General features: G+C 39.2%; 1 protein-coding gene across 8 annotated transcripts in view; it reads right to left on the minus strand.

The window, feature by feature from the left end:
• Nucleotides 1–22164, minus strand: part of WDFY3 (WD repeat and FYVE domain containing 3) — a 153055-nt gene that overhangs the window by 88737 nt on the left and 42154 nt on the right. For all 8 annotated transcript variants that reach the window (XM_064711261.1, XM_064711260.1, XM_064711262.1 and 5 more), the window contains 2 exons: nt 12969–13179; nt 6285–6408 (listed from right to left, as the gene is read on the minus strand). In XM_064711261.1, the coding sequence (XP_064567331.1) occupies nt 6285–6408; nt 12969–13148 (304 nt within the window). In that variant the 5' untranslated portion in view covers nt 13149–13179. The remainder of the gene's footprint in view (nt 1–6284; nt 6409–12968; nt 13180–22164) is intronic.

Here is a 22164-nt window from a genome sequence, read left to right on the forward strand (position 1 = left end):
CATAGGCAAAATGCCAGAATTCCTGACAAAAGCTGGTTTTTCTCAGTTCTGAGAGCCAAGCATGTCTAAAGCATGCACTGCTGCTACATGTGCCCCACTAGCACAGCATAAGGAGTGATTTTGTAGGCCTATTACTTTTCTATTCCACCACAGACAGAGCTGGGCAATCAGCCTCTGCCTGCAAGAGAGGCACCCAAACTGGGTGTGCACAGCCTCCTTTGGGCACAGTCTCCAAAGCCACCTATGGAATAAGGGCTGGTTCAGTCATCTTTGAGAGTGAAACTCAGGGGTTAAGTCCATGCTTCTGAAAAAGTTGTCATGCTGCTGGCATCCTGGCATAGCAGTTGAACACTATAAATAGCAGTTTCAAAACTGTCACTCTTAATTAAGCACTACCTAAAACACAGACAGCATTTTAAGTGCTGGAACACGTTCTCTTGTCATCTGCTCTGAGCAAATTTGATAGTGCTATCATTTAAGATTAACTTCTATCATCAGCACTAGTCTTAATTTATTCCTTGTACCTCTCCCCTGTTTTTGAAGAGCCCAAGACATCATTTAATATAACATCCTGTATGTGCCCCACTCAGATGTCCCTAGCCCTTCAACTTCTGCTGCAGAAGAAAGCCAGATCAGGAGTAGGATATGCTAATTAGTAAAAACAGCAAAAAGGCAAAGAGAAAAACCTATAAAATAAGACGTAAATATACCTATTGAGACAATGGTGCAAGTATGTACATGTGAGTATGACCATGATTATGTGGTTACATGGTTAATACACAGGAGTCAGATTTTCCAGCATGGATTCAGTATATATGGGATAGAGGCTTTGTAGAATCAAACAACAGAATTTTTTTCACGGGTAAGAAGTGCACTGCATCCTGGACTTCAGAAAACCAAAAGGTAGCAAGCAGTGGCATTAGAGTCATTCAGATGGGTAGCAAAAATCACGCTACAAGCACTGCAAGCAATCCTGTTGCCTATAGCAATAGCACTAAGGGCAAATTTAGTACAAGAAGCTTTTAGTTAGATGATGGAGAACCATAAACAGCATATAATAGCATAATCAGACTTCTGTAAAGATTATTCTGGAGGGGAATATTAGCAAAAAAAAAATCTGTTCATCTGCCAAGGGTGGGAGGGGAGGTGCAGTCAAAGGTATGGATGGGTGTGCCAGGAGGTGGTAAAGGTGAAGTCAGGGATCTCTTCTCTAACGTAGCCTTCTAGAAGTCTCTGCTTCTTCTTTTGGGAAATGCCTGCAGACACAGTCAGACACAGTATCTAAAGTTACAGAATACAAATAATTCCAACTGCCTAGACAGTAAGAGAGAAGTATCAACCCAAATAAAAACGTGATGGCACAAAGTCTGCCCTCCCCAGTCAGGAGCAGAGTTGGGCTGTCATCACACGTGGCAGATATGAAGGGGCTGATGCCTTTGCAGCATGCAGGAATGGAGGGCTGCTCATCCAAAGATTAAACAACCCAACTGTGCCAGCTTTTAGCCTCCCTAATGCAGATGATAAAAGATCACTTTCTAGGATCTCTTGGAAAGGCGCTATATTGTACTACACTTGCCTTGCATAAGGGGTGGTAGAAAGCACCAAAAGCAAACAGAAAGTTGACCAAAAGTAATAAGATATAGGAGTTGTTGATCAGAGCTGGCTTTTAATGAATAGTAGCTGACAGGACACTTTCCCTTCTAGAGCAATTTCAATAAACACAAACCAGAATCGCCTTGTAAAGCAAAGTCCCCCACAGAACAGGAAGAACATATATATGCAATGAAAAGATGTGCAATCCCAGCATGCAAAGTAATTTCCAACACTCTCTTCTCAGCAGAAGAAAAGTTAACATACCCAAAAAAGTCTGAAAGCAGCCCCTAAGTGCACTTCGTTTATGGACAAGGATCCTCCCTATCAGGAAAACTTCAGACTTCATTAGGGAGCCTGAAATGCACCTTAGTAGAAGATCCCTTCAATTATCATCTGTAATTCACCCAAATGCAAGATACACTTAAACAAATTATACTAACTTCTGTGGATTGAGGATAAACATAAAATTAGTTCTGCTGATGTGACAGAGATTAACTAAAAAAAAAAAAACCAAAACCAAAAAAAAAAAACAAAAAACCCATTAGAGTTTGCAGATTAATGAATCTTTAAGAAGAATAAAGGTAGGCATTCTCAGAGGCCAAATATCAGCCACTGAAGTGGTTTTCTGCAATGATGATAAATGTTTATCAACTTGATCGCCCAAAATGGTTTGATGATGAGATAATGATAGTCTTTCAGCAGATCTGCTAGAAAAATGCCTGAGGAGGTTAAAAGGATTTTCATTGGTGAAACAGTTTGAGCAAATCTGTGAAATTAGAAGGAAAAGACAGAAACTGGGGGTAGAACCCCTCCCTCTACATAAAAACCACAAACTAAAAAAAAAAAATAAAAACACCAAAAAAACCAATACAAAACCAAACAAACCAAGAAAAAACTCCCTAAAAACCAAAAAAGAAGGGTGGGGGAAAAAATTCAAATTTAAAACAAAACAACTCGCCCCTCCTTCTCCCCCCCAAAAATAACCCTTTAAAAAAGACAAAATCACTACAACATTCAGATGGTATAAAAAACAACTGAAAGTGCTGGAGATAGGAAGGATTAGCTGAACAGCCAAGCAGTACAGTAAAAATAAACTTAGCATTCAATAGTAAATACCGTAACAAACACAAACAAAAAACGTTGTAAATACGAAATTAAAAACTGACTGAAATTAATAGTGACACAGCTTAACTGAACTTAGAAGGTGCACAAAGCAGTGATGTACACTAGCTGTCCAAATAAAATCACCAAAAAAACCAAACAAACTTTTGAAACTGTCTTTGAAAGGAGGCTAAAAAGTTCCAGACCTGTGATGCACCACTTTGCTTTCTCACTGTTCACTTTTCTACCCTTCTTCAGTTCCACTTGTCCTTGTAACCACTTATTCATATTCTGTCTACAGCATGGCTTTCCAGGTTGCAGGACTGCCCATCGCTTAGGGAATCATTCTGAATCTCCCTGGGATAAATGTTAATGCATTAAATAATGGGCCCTGACTGGATGTTATTTGGTGTGCTCGAGATGCAGACAATGGAGAGTACTGAGTTAGAAACCCATTTTAGTAAAAATGGAATCATCACTACCACAAATAATAAAAAATAGTAACAATAAACCAATAACCACCAAATCACAGTTTGCACATCCTCAACTGATGAAGTATGAGAAGCTGTTTAGAGTGAAAGAGGTTGGTTAGAGCCTGGTGCTAATAACACCAGGTTATGGGTACAGGCTGTAGGTACAGTTCACACAGGGGCCACTGACCTAAGAGCTGGACTCAATGATCCTTGTGGCTCCCTTCCAACTCAGAATATTCTCAAATTCCTTCCCTAGCAACCTTAGTTTAAAGACATGCTGTTGGAATATCTGCAAAATTACAGAACCACCAACTTCACCCAGAGTATGTCTTTAGAAAAACACATTAAATGAAAGTGTGCTTTCTCTCCAGCCAAAGTAGTCATTAGCAGCCACATTGGTTCTACCAAGTTTCAGATGTGCCTGTCCCTTTTTTCAGAAGTGTTTTTCAGCTCTGAGCCAGATTAACTTTTCTTTTGGGAGCAAGTGCATCTCAGAACTTAGATTGTATTAGAAATAGGTGTTTGAACATATATTTTACATAGTACTACCACAACTTTTCGATCAATTCAGACACAAAACTGGACTTATTTGTGACAAATGTGGCAGCTAAAAATCTCAAGTATATAGAGCTATCTCACCCATGACTCCACCATCCTCTAAACGGACTAGACAGTCCATGGCAAGGGAAACTATTTACTAATCCTCCTAAACAGTTACTGCCGTCACCAGAAAATCATCCCTATTGTACTGCAAAGACTGAAACCTGCAAGATAATTTAACTCAGATGTAACTGCTTAATTTTTCTTACTATCCCTACCAGAGAAATAAAGCAGTTGAAATGTAGCTGAACACACAGCTACAATGGCAATGTACAGAGTCCACTTAAGACAGGGTGCTGGCACAGTTACTACAGAATCACAAAACACTATTCTGAGAAAACTACTACAGTCTGCCAAGAATAACTGAGATATGCCTCCACCACGGCAGGCATTACTCACATAGCTATTAGCATAAATATTCAAAGGCCCGATGAAAATAATTGCCCTGTGTTCCATTATCAGATGGAGTAGGGGAAAAAGAAAAGAATAAGCAAAGGAAAAAAACAAACAACAAAAGAAACAAAAAAACATGCCACAAAAAATCCCCCAAAACCCCAAACAACCACAGTATACTGACAGGCAAGATTTAACCATACCACATTCCCCACTGTAAAATACTGCCAACACATTTATAGAAATCAAGTTCTTGCAAAATTTCTTCCCTGTCATTAACTATCAAAAGTTTACTTGTATGGAAAGCTTGTCTCTAACACCGGCTCAGCTATTTTGTTGACTTACATGGAGCACTTCACACCATCAGGAGTTTGCACTTCTATATTACCAGAGACATTTCCTGCATGTTGTTGCTAGTGAAGTTTTTTTACTTTTAAAAACATGTTAGGAGATATAATTATCTGTCAGCAACTATTAAGACATGTTATATCTTTGTGTTTGAGACACCAAAATAATGGAAGTTCTAAAAAAAATTATGCAAGAATCTTCACAATCCACAGACACTGTATGAGGTCTTTAACATAAAACATATTCTAAAAAGCCAATAATTTCTATTTTGTTTAAATCAGCATCACAGGAAGTGTGTATCTAGCTCTAATCATTTTAACACAGAAATCTACCAACTGAGTTTTAATAGCATGTTAATTGGTTATTTTTGGAGAGAAAACTGCAACTCACTGGTCCCACTGAGAGAGTCACAATCTAACTGCACAACATGGACCCATCATCATGTCCATGGGTCTTGAGGTATAAAAAAGGTTTACTGACCAGAGTAACAGCAATCCTGATAACAGAGGAAAAATGACTGCTTTCTGTTTTAATACAAACATTGGTATTCATTACATTAAAGCTTAGAAGAGCACCAAACTGTCCTTTTAGTCATTGTGGTCAAGTTTCCAGGTGGGGTGGAAAACATGAAAAACATCCCAAACCACCATCATCAACAAAAATCTGACTCTGACTCGCAAGGTTTTAAGAACTGGATTATCTTGGAGCAATAAGCAGAGATATGGCTGAAGTAACACAAAAATGGTTATTCCCTGCAGAATCCAACTGACTAGCAGGCATAACAGATGTTTCCGGGGAAAAAAGGTCAAGCAAACACCTCCATTCTGCCAGCATGGCTGTTGGACACTTATTTCCCCCTAATACTCAAAGAAAAGACATTTTGCGCCTGTTTACCCATAGAGAACAGGTTTGGTCTGTGATATCTGTTTAGCCATCTGGAATGTTTCACTGCTTCACTGTTAGTCACTCCACTTAAAATGGAAATATATTGTAATTGGCACAGTTTGTGACTCCTGACTTCCTGTGCAATAATTTTCAGAGCCTTTTCCAGTCCTCCTCTGCCACCAAATCCAAACCGAGAACACAGCACAGATCTTAAAATTATCTAGTAGGCAAAGACTTGATACTTCTTGGAAGCACTCCTCTTCAGAAAAGGAAGACTAAAGGAAAGCTAATGAAGCTGCCCTCTTGGTGCACTGTCCTCAGTTATGCAACTGCCAATACAACATCAGGCTCTGATACATGCAGGGGTCAACAGAACCAAATCTCACCCTGACATTTAATAATCAGAGAAGTCCACTGACAGTTTTCTAGGGCTGGCATTGTTGGTCTGAATGTGGGATTTACTGTACTTTCACATCTTATTAGCTTCCTGGCCAGCAGCTAATTTAAGATGCATAGTTTTAGAATGTTAACATATCCAAGTGACACAACACACCACCAACAGGCGCCTCAGGCAAGAAATAGCAGCTGTTCACATGCATGTTCTTGGCCTCCTTCTCCTAGTAGGTCATGCAACTCAGTTCACACCTCTCTGTCTCATCTGTTGAAATTTTGTGGAACTCAGCTTTCTCTGTAATCCAGGGAGGAAACCTCTAACCTCTTCCTCCTCCCTCCCTCAGTACAAAGGAACAAAAGACAACACATTTTCATTGCTAAAAACTCAGTTTCTGTGCCTGCACATTTGCTGTGAATTGCAGCTCTTAGTGTTCTGACGGATCTGAAAATCACAATGCACAGATATGGAAAAGGCAACCCTTGTGCCCCATGCAATACCTGTGGACTTATTTGATGCTCTCCGTCGAATTTCAGTCACCATCAATCGTGACACTTGAGTAGTAAACTGCAGGAGGTCAGAAAATTTCTCTGTCATTGTACTTGGAGGAGCATTTCCAAACACCTAAACCAAGAGAAAAATGCATTAAAATAATTCAATTTACAAGGATCACTGCAATGTTCTTTTGTGAAGAAGTATTCCAATGAAGATTACAAATTTTTCTTTACATGCTGCAGCATTCATCACTGCACTGGTTTGCAGAGTGCATACTCTGAGATATGTCAGGGTTGGAATTCAGACCTCATTCAAGGAGGTAAAATCTGATGAATGGAGGGGAAAAGAGAGTTGTAAGTTTTCTTGCAAGATGAAAACACTACAGAACCCCAAAAGACTGAGATTGCACTTAATGGGGGAAAGAACAGGTACCAGACCAAATTCTCCAACAGGACTTCCATTTTTAAGATAAACTCCTTTACTGTCTACTACTTCTTTACTATCTACTAAATATAATGACATGCATAAAGTCTTCTAAAAGGCTAAGAATTAGAACTGCCTTGTTATGTTCTTCAGCAATAAACTGACAATACCAGGAAGTCTCCCATATTGCTTATATCCTGACTTACTCTCCTCTTTTGAGATCTCCCTGAACACAACAGCAGGCTTTTTTTTTATAAATTGTCACTTAATTCTAGTAACTTATTCTTCATGATTAAGCATTGATTTTGTTATTAAATAATGGATTAGATCACATATAACAGGGAAAAATGTGTTAACTCTGTGGTATTACACAAAGCTGTGGAACACAATCTCAAAATGGATTAGCTACTTGCTGCAGTAATTTACTCTTCATTCAAGACTGCACAAAAAATTGAGTCTTCATCCACATTTCCAATGCATAACTTGCACTAAAATGGTCACAATAAACCCACGATATTCATTATCAAACAAAGCACGCAATCCCAATCATGGTATCATCACTTGTGTTAGTACTGAAGAAACAGAATGGCCTGCTCAACACCTGAACAGTCTCTGCTTGTTTAAATTTTTTTCCCTTATAGATATTTATGCAACCTTCAGTAGTGTCCCTGATGAGCATAAAAGATGAGAGTATTTTTCTAGCAAAACCTAAGTTCAACAGGTTACACTGGCCTCCCGGAAGGAGGATGTGTTCTACAACAGTACAGCTGATTTGGACTCAACAGCTGCTTCACCCCTGTCTCCTTTCTCTGGGTGACCCAGTTATCCTATTACAGCTAAACTGCTGACATACTTGGCTGAGGTCATTCTCAAGTCCAGGGACATCCAGTGAAATCCATTATTACAGCCAGCAAGGTTGTGTGGTAATTGTGGTGCAGCTAACCTTGGAATCCCCAAATCACTGAAGATGACTTAAAAGGCAGAAGGAAAGAATAACCTTTGTCAAAGTTTGACTTCTTACCTCCCTTAGTATCAGCTGCTCCAGCACATCACAAAACAGCCAAAAATATTTCTCCTGTCTATTTGCACTGCAAAGTCATGATGAAATGAAGCCAGAAATACAACATTGAAATGGAACACTCAGCTTCCGCAAAATAAAAGTAATTTTCACCAAAGGCATAAGTACTTCTCATACTGGAAAGATCAACCACCATTATCATTAAAGTAAGCAAACGGGAGACCAGACATTACAGGCAGACAACTGTTTTCTGCACACCAAGAAAAATACCCCTCATTTGAATTACAGACTACACAACACGCCTAGTACAGACAATCCAAGTTTCCCTAAATATTTCACAAGACCTCCTTTTGCAGTTGTCTGCATCAGATCCCAACTCATCCAAGAGCCCGTAACTTCCACAAAGCTGTAAGAAGGGAAGAGGGCCTTGAGGTTTGCATGCTCACATAACTTAAGCAAGATTATCTAGACCAGAATGCACATTAGCATCTTGTCGTCACTAATTGTTTAAAGCTCTTTCACCCAGACCAAGTGAAGAGGACAAACTATTGACCCTGTTACCTGTCCTGAGCTTGCTCAGATTTGTCAGTAGTTACCAGGAAATGCAGAGAACTCAAAGTTACTGTAAAAGGTTAACTGAGGTCAAGTGGATTTTAATTAGTTGCCCCATAACCAAGTTTGCACTATGTAGAATAAGCATCTCCATTGGATATTTATGTACCCTTAGACTAAAAGTGGTAGTAAAAACCAAGAACAGGATGTTACACATTTTAGCAGTAAATCATCTTTTTAATATGGAAAAGCAAGGTTCTTTCAAGGTAATGAAACACTTATTCAAAACCAGCCTCTTCATCATTCTATCCACTTTTTTCACATACTGCACAAGCATTACCACCACGTTGGTAGAGCAGTGCTGCCACAAACTCACTGAACTCTGAAAGGAGCCTTCCACAGGGCCAATCTTTTCTTAATTATGCACCAATTTAGCTTTTCATTACTATGTGATTCATCATTTCATAAGCCTCCCTGAACAATGAAGAAAAAGAAGTGGTCTGTAAACTCACTTGTTACCAGAACTAGCAAGATGGTTTTATCCATGCAGATTTGAGACATGCTCTATCTATAAAACAAACTTAAGAATGCTTTAGCTCTGCTGAATTTACTCATTAATAATACTCAAAATAAAAAAGTGAAAAGGAAATGAAGCTGCATTTCCCACAAAACTTGAGATACCTCTGATGAAAGGAAAAAACTCAACCTGATGGCTAAGCAAGAAAGTCTCAAGAGCTCCTGGATACCCTGGTTATTTAACTGGCTGCCAGCTGCTGGCCACTTGGATGCCTCTAGGAAGCAGAGTTACTGTCTTCACTCTAGACCTCTGCAGTCAGCAAAAATAATGCTTCTCCCAGGACTCCTTACTGCATTTTGTGTGCACACACACAGATCCCAGGCAAACATATGCAGCTCCCTCTTCCAACAGCTCACCACTCTGGGACAGGAGACATTCTGGACTACACATAAGGGCATGATAGAAGTTTTGATCTGAGCGTCACAATTTGTTTGAGTTTCTCCTACTAACATAACCATCCCAATCTTGTAACAGAAAATGCTTTTATAATCATAATCTTTGCTGAAGGCAGTAACAGGAAAAGGACTCTATCACACTTCAAAGTCTTTGACAGAATAAAGATAACCATGGAAAGTAACTGATGGATGGATTCAGTGTCTGAATTTGAACAAAGCTATTAAGTGATCACTTGAACTTCAGCAGCTAAGGATTAAGTTTGAGAAACAAGAAAAATTTTAGAAAGGAACTTCTAATAATGTTTTAGTGTTTCCTGACAGCAAAAGGTCCCTTCTCAGAGAAAAGTTGTGTCAGAATTTTAGAGTGAACCAAGATTCACCCTATCTGCCACTGAAAATCTCTTCCAAGACTCTTTGGAAAATGAGATTTTATTCTTGTACTATTTTTTATTCCAACCACAATTTGTCTTGCTGTGACCTGCAGCATTACTAACCTTTCAGGATTGTTCCAAAACAACCTGTACCATCAAGAGTTGACACTCCAGAAAACATAAAACTAGATAAGCTGAGGAAGCCACAGCAGACTCTGTATGTGAACATCAAAAGAAGAAGGTGGCATTAAACAGGAATCTAAAGACGTAAACTGCAAAAGCAGAAATAGATGGCATCACAACTGTTCAGCCTCTTGAATACAGGAAAAGAAGAATGCCTTTACATGAAATGAAAGGAAGAAAATCCCCCTGTAACAGAGACAGGATAAGATCTGACTGATCAGGAAACACCAGTTTTGTTTGGGTTACACTATCCCAGTTCATCAATGACAGATAATAGTTATCAAGGTCTGCAAGAAAGGAAGTGAAAGAGCAGAAACAACACCTGCTTTCCTCAATATGCCAAGCTATGATCCAGATTTTAGAGACTGAAAACTAAAGTGACAACATCTGGCAAGAGCCTGTATTTGTGGCATGAAGGACAGCTCCAAGAAGCTCACAAGCTCAAAGAAGGCAGAGCTTGAGGACAGCAATGTTAAAACTAAACAAGGAAACTGAAGGGGAGAAAAATGAGGAAAGAGGAAGAAAACACTCAGAAGTAGGACTGAAAAACAAAACATTTGGTAAACATGTAAGAATGTACCTTCAGCACCAAGTTCACTTCAGTAAAGAAGGGTACAAAAGAGTCTCTAGGACTCGGAGGAAAGACTCCATAAACAAAACTAGATAGATTCTGCAAAAGAATAGAGACATGGGGAACCTGGGGAAGGAAAAGCTACTACAAAAAAAGAGGAAAACTGAAGAGTAGCCAAGACACATTCATACAAATAGAAATCACAGAAACTAACAATCTGTTTGAGGATATAAATGGTACCTGAGATTACTTTGACAAGAGCTGATTTTCACGAAGTAAAAAGAAAACTTGGGGCTACTGATTTGGTTTTCAGAATGCTTCAGCACAAGCTGAATGAAGGACAGTTAAAACATATGGTGCAAAGACATGAAGTAGCTTCAACTGGATTTCAGCAGAGTGCAGAGGAGGAGCTGAGAATTAGGATAAAGCCAGCAAGTGGTGTAAAAGAAGGGGGGAGATGTGCATTAAGGAAGAAAACAAAAAAGAGAAAATGTAGAAACAATGGAGAAATTAAAACAATTAAAACTTGGATTTTTTTTTCATGTCAGAAGTCTAATCAAAGTCTTTCCTTAGACTGCCATACATGCATTGATACACTAATTTTACTTAAACCCAATAATATTACCTCTGCAATTTCTATAGATATAATGCTTCTGCCAGTAGATACCACAAAGAAGAAAAATTCTTCTCTGCCTGCACATCAGAGTTAAGTGCTGAAGAAGCTCAAGTGGAGGCATCCTATTTTCCAGAAGCATCAGCCTTATGTAACCACCAGAGGGAGATTTCTAAGTGTACCTGCATCAAAATAACCTTCATGGGCTCAAGGCAAGATTAAGACTCTACTGTGCTAATTTGTAAAAACAAATCAAGAAAGTCCGTAACTAAAAGGCATATAATCTAAGATAAATTAAAGAGGAGGCATATAAAATGAGCTTACTTCTCCCAAACTCACACAACAGGTTACCAGTAGAAATAAGACCTAGGGCATTCAAGCAATCCATCCACTAAAGCACACTACCTAGTAGACCGAAAATCCTAGTAACGCTACGTCTTGACTAGGATTAATTTTTCTATACAGCATTGTTGTAGTTTAACCTCAAACTGGCAGCTAAGCACCACACCGGCCCATTGCTCTCAGGTGGAACAGGGCAGAGAAACAGCAAGGTAAAAGCAGAAAACTCATGAGCTGAGATAAATACAGTTTAATAGGGAAAGCAAAAGCCAGGCAAGCAAGCAGAGCAAAATAAGGAATTCATTCAGTGCTTTCCATGGGCAAGTGTGCCCAGCCTTCTCCAGGACAGCACGGCCCCATCATAGGTAACAGTGGCTTGGAAAGACAAACCACTTGAACACTCCCTCCACCTCGCTCTCATCTTGCCCCTGCTTTATGCTGAGCCTGACACTGTATGTGGGGAATATCCACTGGGTCAGCTGGGGTCACTGAGTCTCCTCCCAGTTCCATTGGCACTCCCAGCCTCTGCACTGGTGGACTGGGGTGAGGAGCAGACAGGCCTTGCCTCTGAGAAAGCACTGCTCAGCAACAACTAAAACATCCCCATACTGTCAGCATTATTTCCAGCGCAAATCCAAAACACAGCTCATACAAGCTACTATAAAGAAAATTACCTCTATCCCAGCAAAACCAGCGCAAACATGCAAGCAGCTCCATGTCTAACACCTTCATAAGCCATACCTTCAACAAATCATCCTTTTAGTTTTTGGATTATTCAAGTTCTCTGAGCTAGCATATACAAGGACAAATCTATCACCCAATAAGTAAAGAGTAAGAGCACACAGTGGGGAAAAAGCCAGAAAGCTAGATATGTACCTACTGGTCTTTCATGACCCTAAAACTACCATCAAAATCATTATTCACAATAACCTGGTGGGGTAACTGACTGATATAAGACATCAGGAGGATTTAGTTCCTATTAATTCCAGTGACAGTTGCCACAGTTCTGCTTCAAAATAAAACCTCAGTGCCTAAGTACAAGAGAGTAGTGAAATATGAATGCCACAGTAAAAGTGGCCATTATACATTCCCTACAGATTGCTTGCTCAAAATCTCCCTTGTCCATGAAGGGAGATTCAGACTCAATACATAGAAAAAAAAATGGCCTATAAGGGTGATAAGAACACATGAGAAATAAAAATTGTTCAGCTCATGTAGCCTAGAAAAACCAAGTTGACAGGACATATTATGATTGCTATATCTAAATATGCATCAGTACAATAAATGCAAAGAAGGGAGAAGAGCTATTTAGACTCAAGGATAGTGCTGTCACACAAAAAAAGTGGGTATAAACTTGCTTGTCAAGTTTAGGTTGGAAATCAGACGACTGTAATAGCAGCAAGCACTGCAGAAAAGCTGTCAGGCTACATGCATTTGTGGATTGCACTTGAGAAAAAGTGGTAAGAACAGGAAATCTCCAATGGTAAGTTCATCCCCTAACACAAAACCCTGTGAGGATAAGGAGAAAATTGAAAGGATGCCAATGGGAGAAAACCTGTTGTGCTAGAACCAAAAGGTCTTGGGAACACAAAATATGAGCAAACAATTCAAATAAAGACAACATTTGTTGCAAATTGCCCGGCTTACCCTGTTGAACACAGGTAACATCATGTAGAGTTTTTCTTCCTGCTCTTTCTGTGTCATGTGCCGTGGAGGATGACAGAGCTCCGTGAAGAGGCGCCGCAGATGCATCAGGCCCAGCGCGTTGTCCTGGGGGCTGCACTCCTCCTGCCGGGGCCGGCCCATGATCCTCTTCACCATATTCATCTTGGCTGGCTTCTGGAAGCTCCCTCGTATCCTGCTCAGGAAGGAAAAGGAACCTGCTGAATAGAGAAGACTGAGGCATTATTCCACCAAAGCCTACATAGCACCCTCTCTCACAGTAAGTACCATACTGTAGTGAAGAGCATCAGCTAATTTTATACGCCAGGCATTGATTAGGAGAATTTAAAGCCAACAACTTGGAAGAGCAAAACATCCAATATCCTCCAGTTGAAAGCATGGCTGGCCAGGCTTTGAACACTGCAAAATACTTTTTATTGGATGAGTTTTACGATCCTTTGGTGCACATCCCACAGCATTTACAACAGTGTTATCTACATAATGCAAAATATTCTCAAATTAATTCTGGAATAAAAACAGTACTTTAAAATCTAATCACACAAGACCTTCCAACTCTCTCAGACATCAGCTTTATCACACAGAGACAAGCATAGATTTTTTTCCTGACTTTCCTGTGGCAGAGAGACAAAGCTATCCAGTGGAACTATTGTTCATCTCATCCCTCAGCTACTGGCTCTGCAGAATAACACCTCAGTCTTCAAAACAACATGGACCAAGTCTTCCAGCTGTGTGACTGAAGTCTATCAGGCAGGACCTTGTATGAGAGATGTAAGGGCCAGAACAGATAAATCCCTAAACAGATATAACCAATCCCTAAATAGATGTAATCAATCCCTAAACAGATGTAACCAATCCCTAAACAGATGTAACCACTGCAGCAATAGGGACTAATCTCACAACCAGAGTCACGTAAGGGAAGGAGTAAGTGGAATACATGGAAAACAGTTTCTGCTCCATATATAAAGACCACCAACAATGAAATACTCCACAGAATTGCAATGCCTACATCTCACTGCTTAAATGTAGCTGAAAAACCAAAGGTCAGTAACAGCTGTAAAAATTATTCAAGAGTAGAAAATGCCTTGCAGCAAAAAACTTAAAGAACTTAATTATTTAACTTGTCAAAAAGAGAGGTTACCATGAAGGGTCAATTAATAAAAGGAGAAATGGTGATTCCAAAGGTGCTGTAATTAGAGTAACAAAGGGAAAGTAGACACTACTGAAGAACTCCACCCCAAAGATTAAGTTGTGATGAAAGACTGCAGCTGGATGCTAAAGCCAGGAAAATAACATCAATAACAAACTGGAGCTATGCTTGTAAAAGTGAAGGCAATTAACTACCAATAAGAAACATTAATAAAAGAAAAATCTTCTCTCTCTAACCCAAGAAAAAGATACCTTTCTGGAACATGTTCATAAAACATATTCAGAGAGTATTTTACTAAAACATAGTAAAACATTAGGAACTAAAGCTAATGAACATTTTAGTACCATTATTTTTATAATTCATTAAATGAGAAGTCATCAAAAAAAGCTAATGTAAGTTACAAGCCAACAACTGTAAGTCCATGCTAGAAATGTGCACTGGCTTTTCACAACTGGGGAAAAATTAGATAGAAATGAGTGTTGTCCTTTAGTATGTCATCCCTAAGAAATAACACAGGTAACACTTCAAATCAGTATTAATCATGCAGCTGAAAACAAAACACAGTTTCCTTCAGAAACCCATGGCTTTTCCAAAACTCCTCAGTTTGAGGGCGCTTCTCTTGCTGTAACAGGTAAAACAGCAGAATACCACACCTGAGCTCAAAGACCCAAACCTTCACTGCCTAAGCAGCAGGAAAAAAGTCTGCATTGTCTTTTTAATAAAATCATTTAAAGACAATATTTTAAATTTCTTTTTATGATTCACAAAATGCTGAGAACTTATATACCCACCCAAAATTCACACTGTCATCAAGTCCATGACTGCTGTGGACTTTTGCTCATGTGGCAAATTTTTCTTTTAAATTCTATTGCTTTCTTCAGCCTAAGCACTCGACTAAAACAGAATTTTACACTGGTTCAGACACACACTTGCAATTACAGATCTGACAAGTTTTGTATAGTCAGAGAAGTCCAAAGAAATGTTACACACTATTTTCCCAGTGTAAAGGAGCCTACTGAAATGGCATTTGCAGCTTTGGTCTATTTAACTCCACCGTGGCAGTTAATTCCAAGGGATGACAAACAAAGAGAACAATTACAATAGTCCTCACTTCCTCAACACAGTCATGGTCCCTCCCATCTATTCCCCACCACAAGGAGGGGAGAGGAGGAGAGGGGAGGGAAGATGATGTCATTCCAATTAAATACCTCTTTTTTTTTTTTCCCAGAAGTAACCAAATTCCAAAGTAGATACTACATCTGGAATTATTCCAGAGTTTAGAGAAACTCCTACTGTGTTTCTCTCTTATTAGAAAAAATGCTAGTGTGGGCTCCAAGCAACGTAATCTGAAATATACCGTACATAAAAGCTGAAAGAATTTGTGTGATTAATTTTTGCCTGTCCAAATCCAGTGATATTTTCTCTGATTATCACAGCACAGATTATCTATGGGAAGAGAGCTGTCAGCTCTGGGATCTCCAGCATTAGGCCCAAATCTTAGACATGTGAAAGTGAACAGAGAAAGAACAGTGTTGTATTGCTATTTGTCCTGTACAAATATTTTGACTGATCTTTTCTTTGTTTAGTATTAGGCCTGCAGAAGAGAAAGCAGTATACCTAAACCTTTTATTATAAACAAAAAAACAATCTAGAAAAAAAGCATGTTCCTATTCTAAGTGAAAGCATCTGCACAATCCTCAGTAGTTGCAACCATCACATGCGACTTGAATTCAGCATTAAGACCTGGCAGATCCTTTAATGTCAAAAATGAAAAGATTCCAGTATTTTCAGTAAAACAGCCACTTCACCTGCTCACAACTGCTTGTTTACAGCACATGACAATCAAGCACCCTGCACAGTAATTAAGACAAGCAAACTCAAAAGTTAGGGAACACCAGTCTTGTAAATGATTGTAGAGCTTGAATTTGGCCTGGCTCTGAACACGCATTGCAGTAGAGTCTTAAATTGCACACTCACTTCCTACAGTCCCCAGAGAGCCTCCTGCCTCTCTCAACAGATGCTTCATGGGCACCTGGTTGGTATTTTGTTACTACATCCCTCTGAGCATGATGCTACACCTTGGTTCCTACAACCTGGACTGAAAGGCTGCTCTGCACACCCAGCAGTGCATTTCCTCAGGGGTCAGAATGCATCACAACTTCCTTTCACAGATATGCCCCACAGCACAGGCACTGCAACAGCCTCAATATCCACACAACCAACACACATCTTCCCTTATGCTAAAATTGATCATGTCTGATAATATGGTATCTATTTCAAGATGCTTTGGAGAGTGGCTAATCCTTCACTCCGGCAATGCTTGAATCTTTCTGCTTGCTTGCGTTGTGTCCCTTAGAGACCAGCGGATGTCCTTCTCCTCTCCTCTTGTGATCTCAGAGCTAAACACCCAGTGCACTCAGATGCAATTAGAGGGCAGGTCCAAAAACCTCAAGAGGAGTTTTGTGGAAGTGGCAAGGACAGAAACCTCTTCTCAGCACAGGAGCCTCTTCTGGCACGTACATCCCACCACTGCCTCACATTCTTTACTACATAGCCCTGATGAGTTTCTTCCCCCAGCAGGTCCAAGCAGGCACACTCTTCATAGGGAACCTGTAAGCTGGACATTCCAGCTGTTGGGTGTTTGGCTTTTTTAAACTGAGGAAGAACTTATCTTGAAAAAGCAAACTAAGCAAGTGGAAGTTCTATGACGCAACCCCACCGCGACAGGCATGTAGTTTATCAGGAGGGTTGAAGCATTTCAGCCTATTGTACCCATTTTAGCTACTAGAGCTAAAAATGTGAATTAATGGCAGTTGCAGTGCATCATGTTCTGTATGGACCAAGACTAAAATAAGACACTTGATGAGTAGATTACAAACATGTACAATAAAACTACTGCCCTTGTAATACACATTACAGTTTTCTCTCAGTGGTAGAAGCAGAAGAATCTCCATGTGAGGAAAAATGAAGCAAGAGGTGAAAGCATGGCATAAGCATCCTCACTTTAAAAACTGCTCTTTGTTCTTTTCCACAGGCTGTCAGATGGCTGCACATTTCCCCATGAGCATAAGCAAGGCTGACCCATTTGAGCAGCTCTGATATAAAGCCATTCACCAAGGTTCTTCACTTTCCTGTTAAATTTATGTGGCAATCTCACAAGATGAACCCATGAGATTCTCCAGAAGCTTCACAGGAGTTAGTGTAAGAGCTAATTTCTACCCTTCAAAATATTTTAAAGTGTTTTCTATATTGTTAGTGGAAGCCATTGAAAAAATGATCATAAATTACATTACAGAAAATAACAACAACTTACAAAGCTCAAAGACAGACACTACAAGAAAAACACAGCATACACACATAATCATTAGCAGGAGTTAGGGTATGATAATGTGAGGGTAATACTACTACAGCTATCAAAACATTTGTGAAGAAAAAAAAGTAGACAGACAGAAGCTGCTTGAGACACACTCATTTTCACAACAGCTATTATAAATCCAAGCTCTGCATCTAGCTCCAAAAGGATGTTATTTAAATAAGCAGCTAGGTAATTAACTGCTTAGTAATTACAGTCACAAGTGCCTGTTTCTCCAGGCACTATATTGTTATTACATCAGCAACTTAGCAGCGAAACAGGAATCAGCTTCTCTCTTTTCAGATTATGTTGGGACACCAGTACACACCTCCATCCCAACTATCTCAGGAAAATGAAATTTAAGTCTTCTTCCTATAATCAATCTCAGAAGTCCATCAGGATCAGTAAATTCCACACCTGCTAGTTCCCTCCCCACTAGGTCTGTTACTTCTTCCCTGAATTTCAGGTTCCCTACCCATGCAGTGAGTACTAACATTCTGAAGACAATCATCAATATGCACTATTCAAAAGGACATTGTCTGGCCCTCAAAGGGAACAATAAAGAGCTGTTACTGGCTAGATACACATCCATTTTTGCTTAGAACTGAGCAGGAATAAAAAATTCTCTTTGTAGACAAAAACATCAGTAGGAGGGGAAGCGAGGAACACAACTACTTCCTCCCATTCCCTTCCCCCCCACCAGCCCTGCCACCAAACACAAAACAACTACTCACACACAAAGAAAATCATGCACAAGCAAGCTGTGTTGCTGAAAAGGATGCCATGAGCTTTCCCTGACAGACTGAACTGGCACGCATGCCTTTGGGGAATGTTGCCTGGTAAGAGAGAGCCTGAAGTAAATCTCATATTCTGCCCCAGTAATAAAAGTGCTTATTCCCATACTATGATTTCCTCTTGTTAAATATCCAGTCATCTGGCTGAAACAGGAACTATTTCATTAAGAAACCTCCCCAACATGAAAACACCACCAACTCCCACTCTACCCTTTAGATATTGCTAAGTATCATTAAGGAAGTTAAGGAAGGTGTGCAGGCAAGGATTTGCAAGGTCACATTATTATTTCAAAGTCATGACTTTTGTGTGTGTGTTGGCTTTTTCCCTCCTTTGCACTGAAAAAATTCAAAATTTCTTGAGCAACCTTATGTTACCACCTAAAAACAATCTTGGCTTTTTTAGATTAAAAAAGAACTAATACTGGTGGGTTTCCATAGGTTGAAGAGCTGTTTACAGAAGTGTCTCAGTTCACAGGGTAGTATCCAAATCTGAGAACTCAATGCAGCTATTTTTTGCTTTAATACCTCTAAGAAACACACAAACCAAAAAAACCTTGCTATCCTTATTCAGGACATGTTTTTCCTGTTCTCTGAACTCCAGTCAGATGACAGTTAAAGATAAAATTTCTCTGTTATTTGCAATATTAGAAATGCTATTCCTATACTCAATCTGACCTTAATGCCTTGAAATCTCTGCAAAAACAAAAATTCCTAATGCTTCAACAAATATGAAGAACTTTAGTAACTGTTTATTGAGAAAGATAAAGCTATAAAACATGGACTATCAGTCTTCTTCGATTTCCCACAAATTATTCATGATAATGACACATAATAGCAAGTGCTGATAGAGTAGATTTCCTGTGGTTTGTACCCTCTTGAAGGTTAATGTTTTATATTCAGTGTAAAAGGACAACAATTAAGTAACAGTGATACTTTTGACCTATGCTCCTGGGATGGAGGAAAGCTGTCTTGCTAAAGACTAATAATGCACATTTTCTTACTTACTAATAACTTAAATGAAAATGACCTTTAGTTCTATCAACTTTTTGCACTTAATTTTTTTAAAATAAGAAAATAAAGTACTGCTTTTGACTTCTGCAAATAGCCTATTTTTTTCCTGACTTACCGTGTAAAGCTTGTATCTAGAAGATAACTGTCACCGTGTTTTCTAGTGCTTTAATAACCACATTTCCCAAAATTTCTTGCACTACTATAACAAATTATTTCTAGGCTACAAACACTTCTGCCATCTCCAAAAAAAAGCCTGTAATCCAAAGTATTAAATCCTACCTACTCCAGCTGAAAATAGTGTGTAGTACTTCTCCAAACTGCAGCTGAAGTTGCATCACTTTTCTTCATTGCTATCACCGTGCAAGAAAAGCAGAGACAACGTCAATACCAGGAGTGCAGTCCTACAATCCAGAATGCCCTTGGGACTGAAGAGCCTGCTTCAACATCATTGTTCAGAGCAATAGCACAGAACAAGAGCTAGCTGGCATGAAGGACTACCCATTCACACATGGAGGCAAAGGATGTGACTGCAATCATTGCCCACAGACATCTGGAGATGGTGTACAGAACTCACACCTTGATGAAACAGAAGGGAACTACGAGTTATTTTTACAGAGAGTAAAGACAAGACAGTGCACAAAGAAGCAAATGTGTGCCACCTTTTCCTACATGGAACAAATCTGTCCACACTGCATCTAGAAGGTGATTTTTGGCTAGATGATGACAATTCCACTTCCTACATCTTTATTTAGCACTCATTATGATCTGTCATCACCATGAACCCAATTCTCAGTCCTGTTTTTCTTTAAGGAAGCCCTTAACAAGACTTAAGGACTTCCATTTCTCAGCTCAGTAATAAACTGATAACCAAGCTAAAGAATTGAAAATGCTGAAAAAGCAAACTGCCAGAAAGCTCAAATACAGGCTATTTAAACTGGAGACATGTTGATTTAAGGTGTCTGCCTTTCTACCCTTTACATCTTTTTCAATTAAAATGAAAGATGAACTCTTATTTTGTCTCAAAGTATCACACACAATCCTGAGAACCAAAAGGTAAGTCTGCTGTGGTAAACATTTAAATAGCTAAATCCACCACTTGTTTAAAAGCAGCTTTTGAAAAACATCACGGGAACTGAATGAGTAATTTTCACTTTTCAGAAGCCAAATAGCACGCAATGAATATTGTATCCAGCTAGGAAGAGCAGAAAACCTCATCTTTGAGGTATCTGTAACAGATGGTCCTTCATCTCTTCACAAGACCAAGAAATACCTTCCAACAAATGCTAAGGCTACCTGAAATCCATATTTGACTGCTGGGTTCTACACACCTTCATCTCTGAATTTCAATGCAAAGTCTTAAACCACCTCATCTGCATATAAACACAGATCTGATCTCCAGAAAACCAGTGTAGGTTTGCTAGCCATCAAAGAAGGTGGAAAATTCCATACTGCAAAATTGCTCCATGGTACCTGCTTAGGTTGGAGAAAAAAGACAATATTTACACCAGAAAAAGGTTTTCAATAATTTGTTCATGGCAGAAATATATTGCGATTGCAGGGCTGAGGATCAAACAAACTCTTCATGTGTAACAGAAACCTTTCTGCTTTATGAGATGAGAAATGGTCATTCCAGAAAATAAATCAATCTTGCCATGTTTCATTACCCCTAATCATCAGTTACAGTGAAGATCAAAGTACAGGGCTCTATGTTAGAAAGGAGACACCTGCATTAGCACCTTCAGGTGGTTCATTCATAGACATCCAGGCTCCAAGAAACCATTTGCCCCTGCTTGTGCAATCATACCACTGACATTTTCTGCACTCCTCTAACCTGTTCCAGTGTGGTCTCAAAGCTGGCAATCCAGCTCCGAGTGCCACAAAGTCTGAACTAGCTCTGGACATACAATTCCTCCTCTACTCAAGGAATGCAAAGGACATTTTTTACCAGAAGAATATGCTAACCGAGGAGACAAAAATATGTGTAACACAAAAATCCTGACAGGCAGAAGCAAAGTCCAACTTGGCTGAAGCAGACACAAAACATGACAAAAATAGAGACATTGCTCAGCAACATGTATTTTTTAAATACTTATTTATAGAAAAATGATGCCTAGTAAGCTAACAGGTTTTGGACTGAGGGAACAGAAATTCTGTTCTTCAGTGTAACCAGTATGCATACGTTATAAACCCAGCAGATTTGTTTTGGAACCTATAATTGGTCAGATTAATGTTAATCTGGAACTGTGTAACTGGACATTTGAGGTAGGAATGACCCCCATTTGCACCTGCTGGTTGACAAGACAGTAGATAAGCAAACTCATATAATCCTGCAAACCTCAATACTGCTATAAACATCTGGAGCTGAAAAACGCATTGAGGAAAAATAAATACTGAAACATCATTTTCATTTTGAACATATGCTGGCAGAGTTGTAACATCTTAGAAACATTTGGAGCTCAACAAAATTACCTGAAATGGAGGTATCAATTGGAACATTTTATCAGAAACTTATGAACCAACTAACCTATGCAGTATCAGAAAAAATACACAGAATACGACAAAGATATGTAACAACTGGTTAAGAAACTCAAACTAAAATAAAACAGACTATTTGCTTCCTCAATATCTTGGACAGCAACTTCTAATTGAATTCTTGACATGTTCTGTGGAAAAACAACTTGAGCATCTTTGAATGCTGGTTTTCTTGTTTTGAGTTGTTTTATTTTCAAAAGGCCTAAATAAACAGATTTGCATTAATTGGACAAACAGGATACTAGTTAGAGCCCATTGGACATATAGCAGAACTTAAATTTTAGGTTCAAGTCCCAAACTGCATGACAATGACTAAACCATGAA

The sequence above is a fragment of the Zonotrichia leucophrys genome, chromosome 4 (assembly GCF_028769735.1).
Source record: "Zonotrichia leucophrys gambelii isolate GWCS_2022_RI chromosome 4, RI_Zleu_2.0, whole genome shotgun sequence".
NCBI lineage: Eukaryota > Metazoa > Chordata > Aves > Passeriformes > Passerellidae > Zonotrichia > Zonotrichia leucophrys.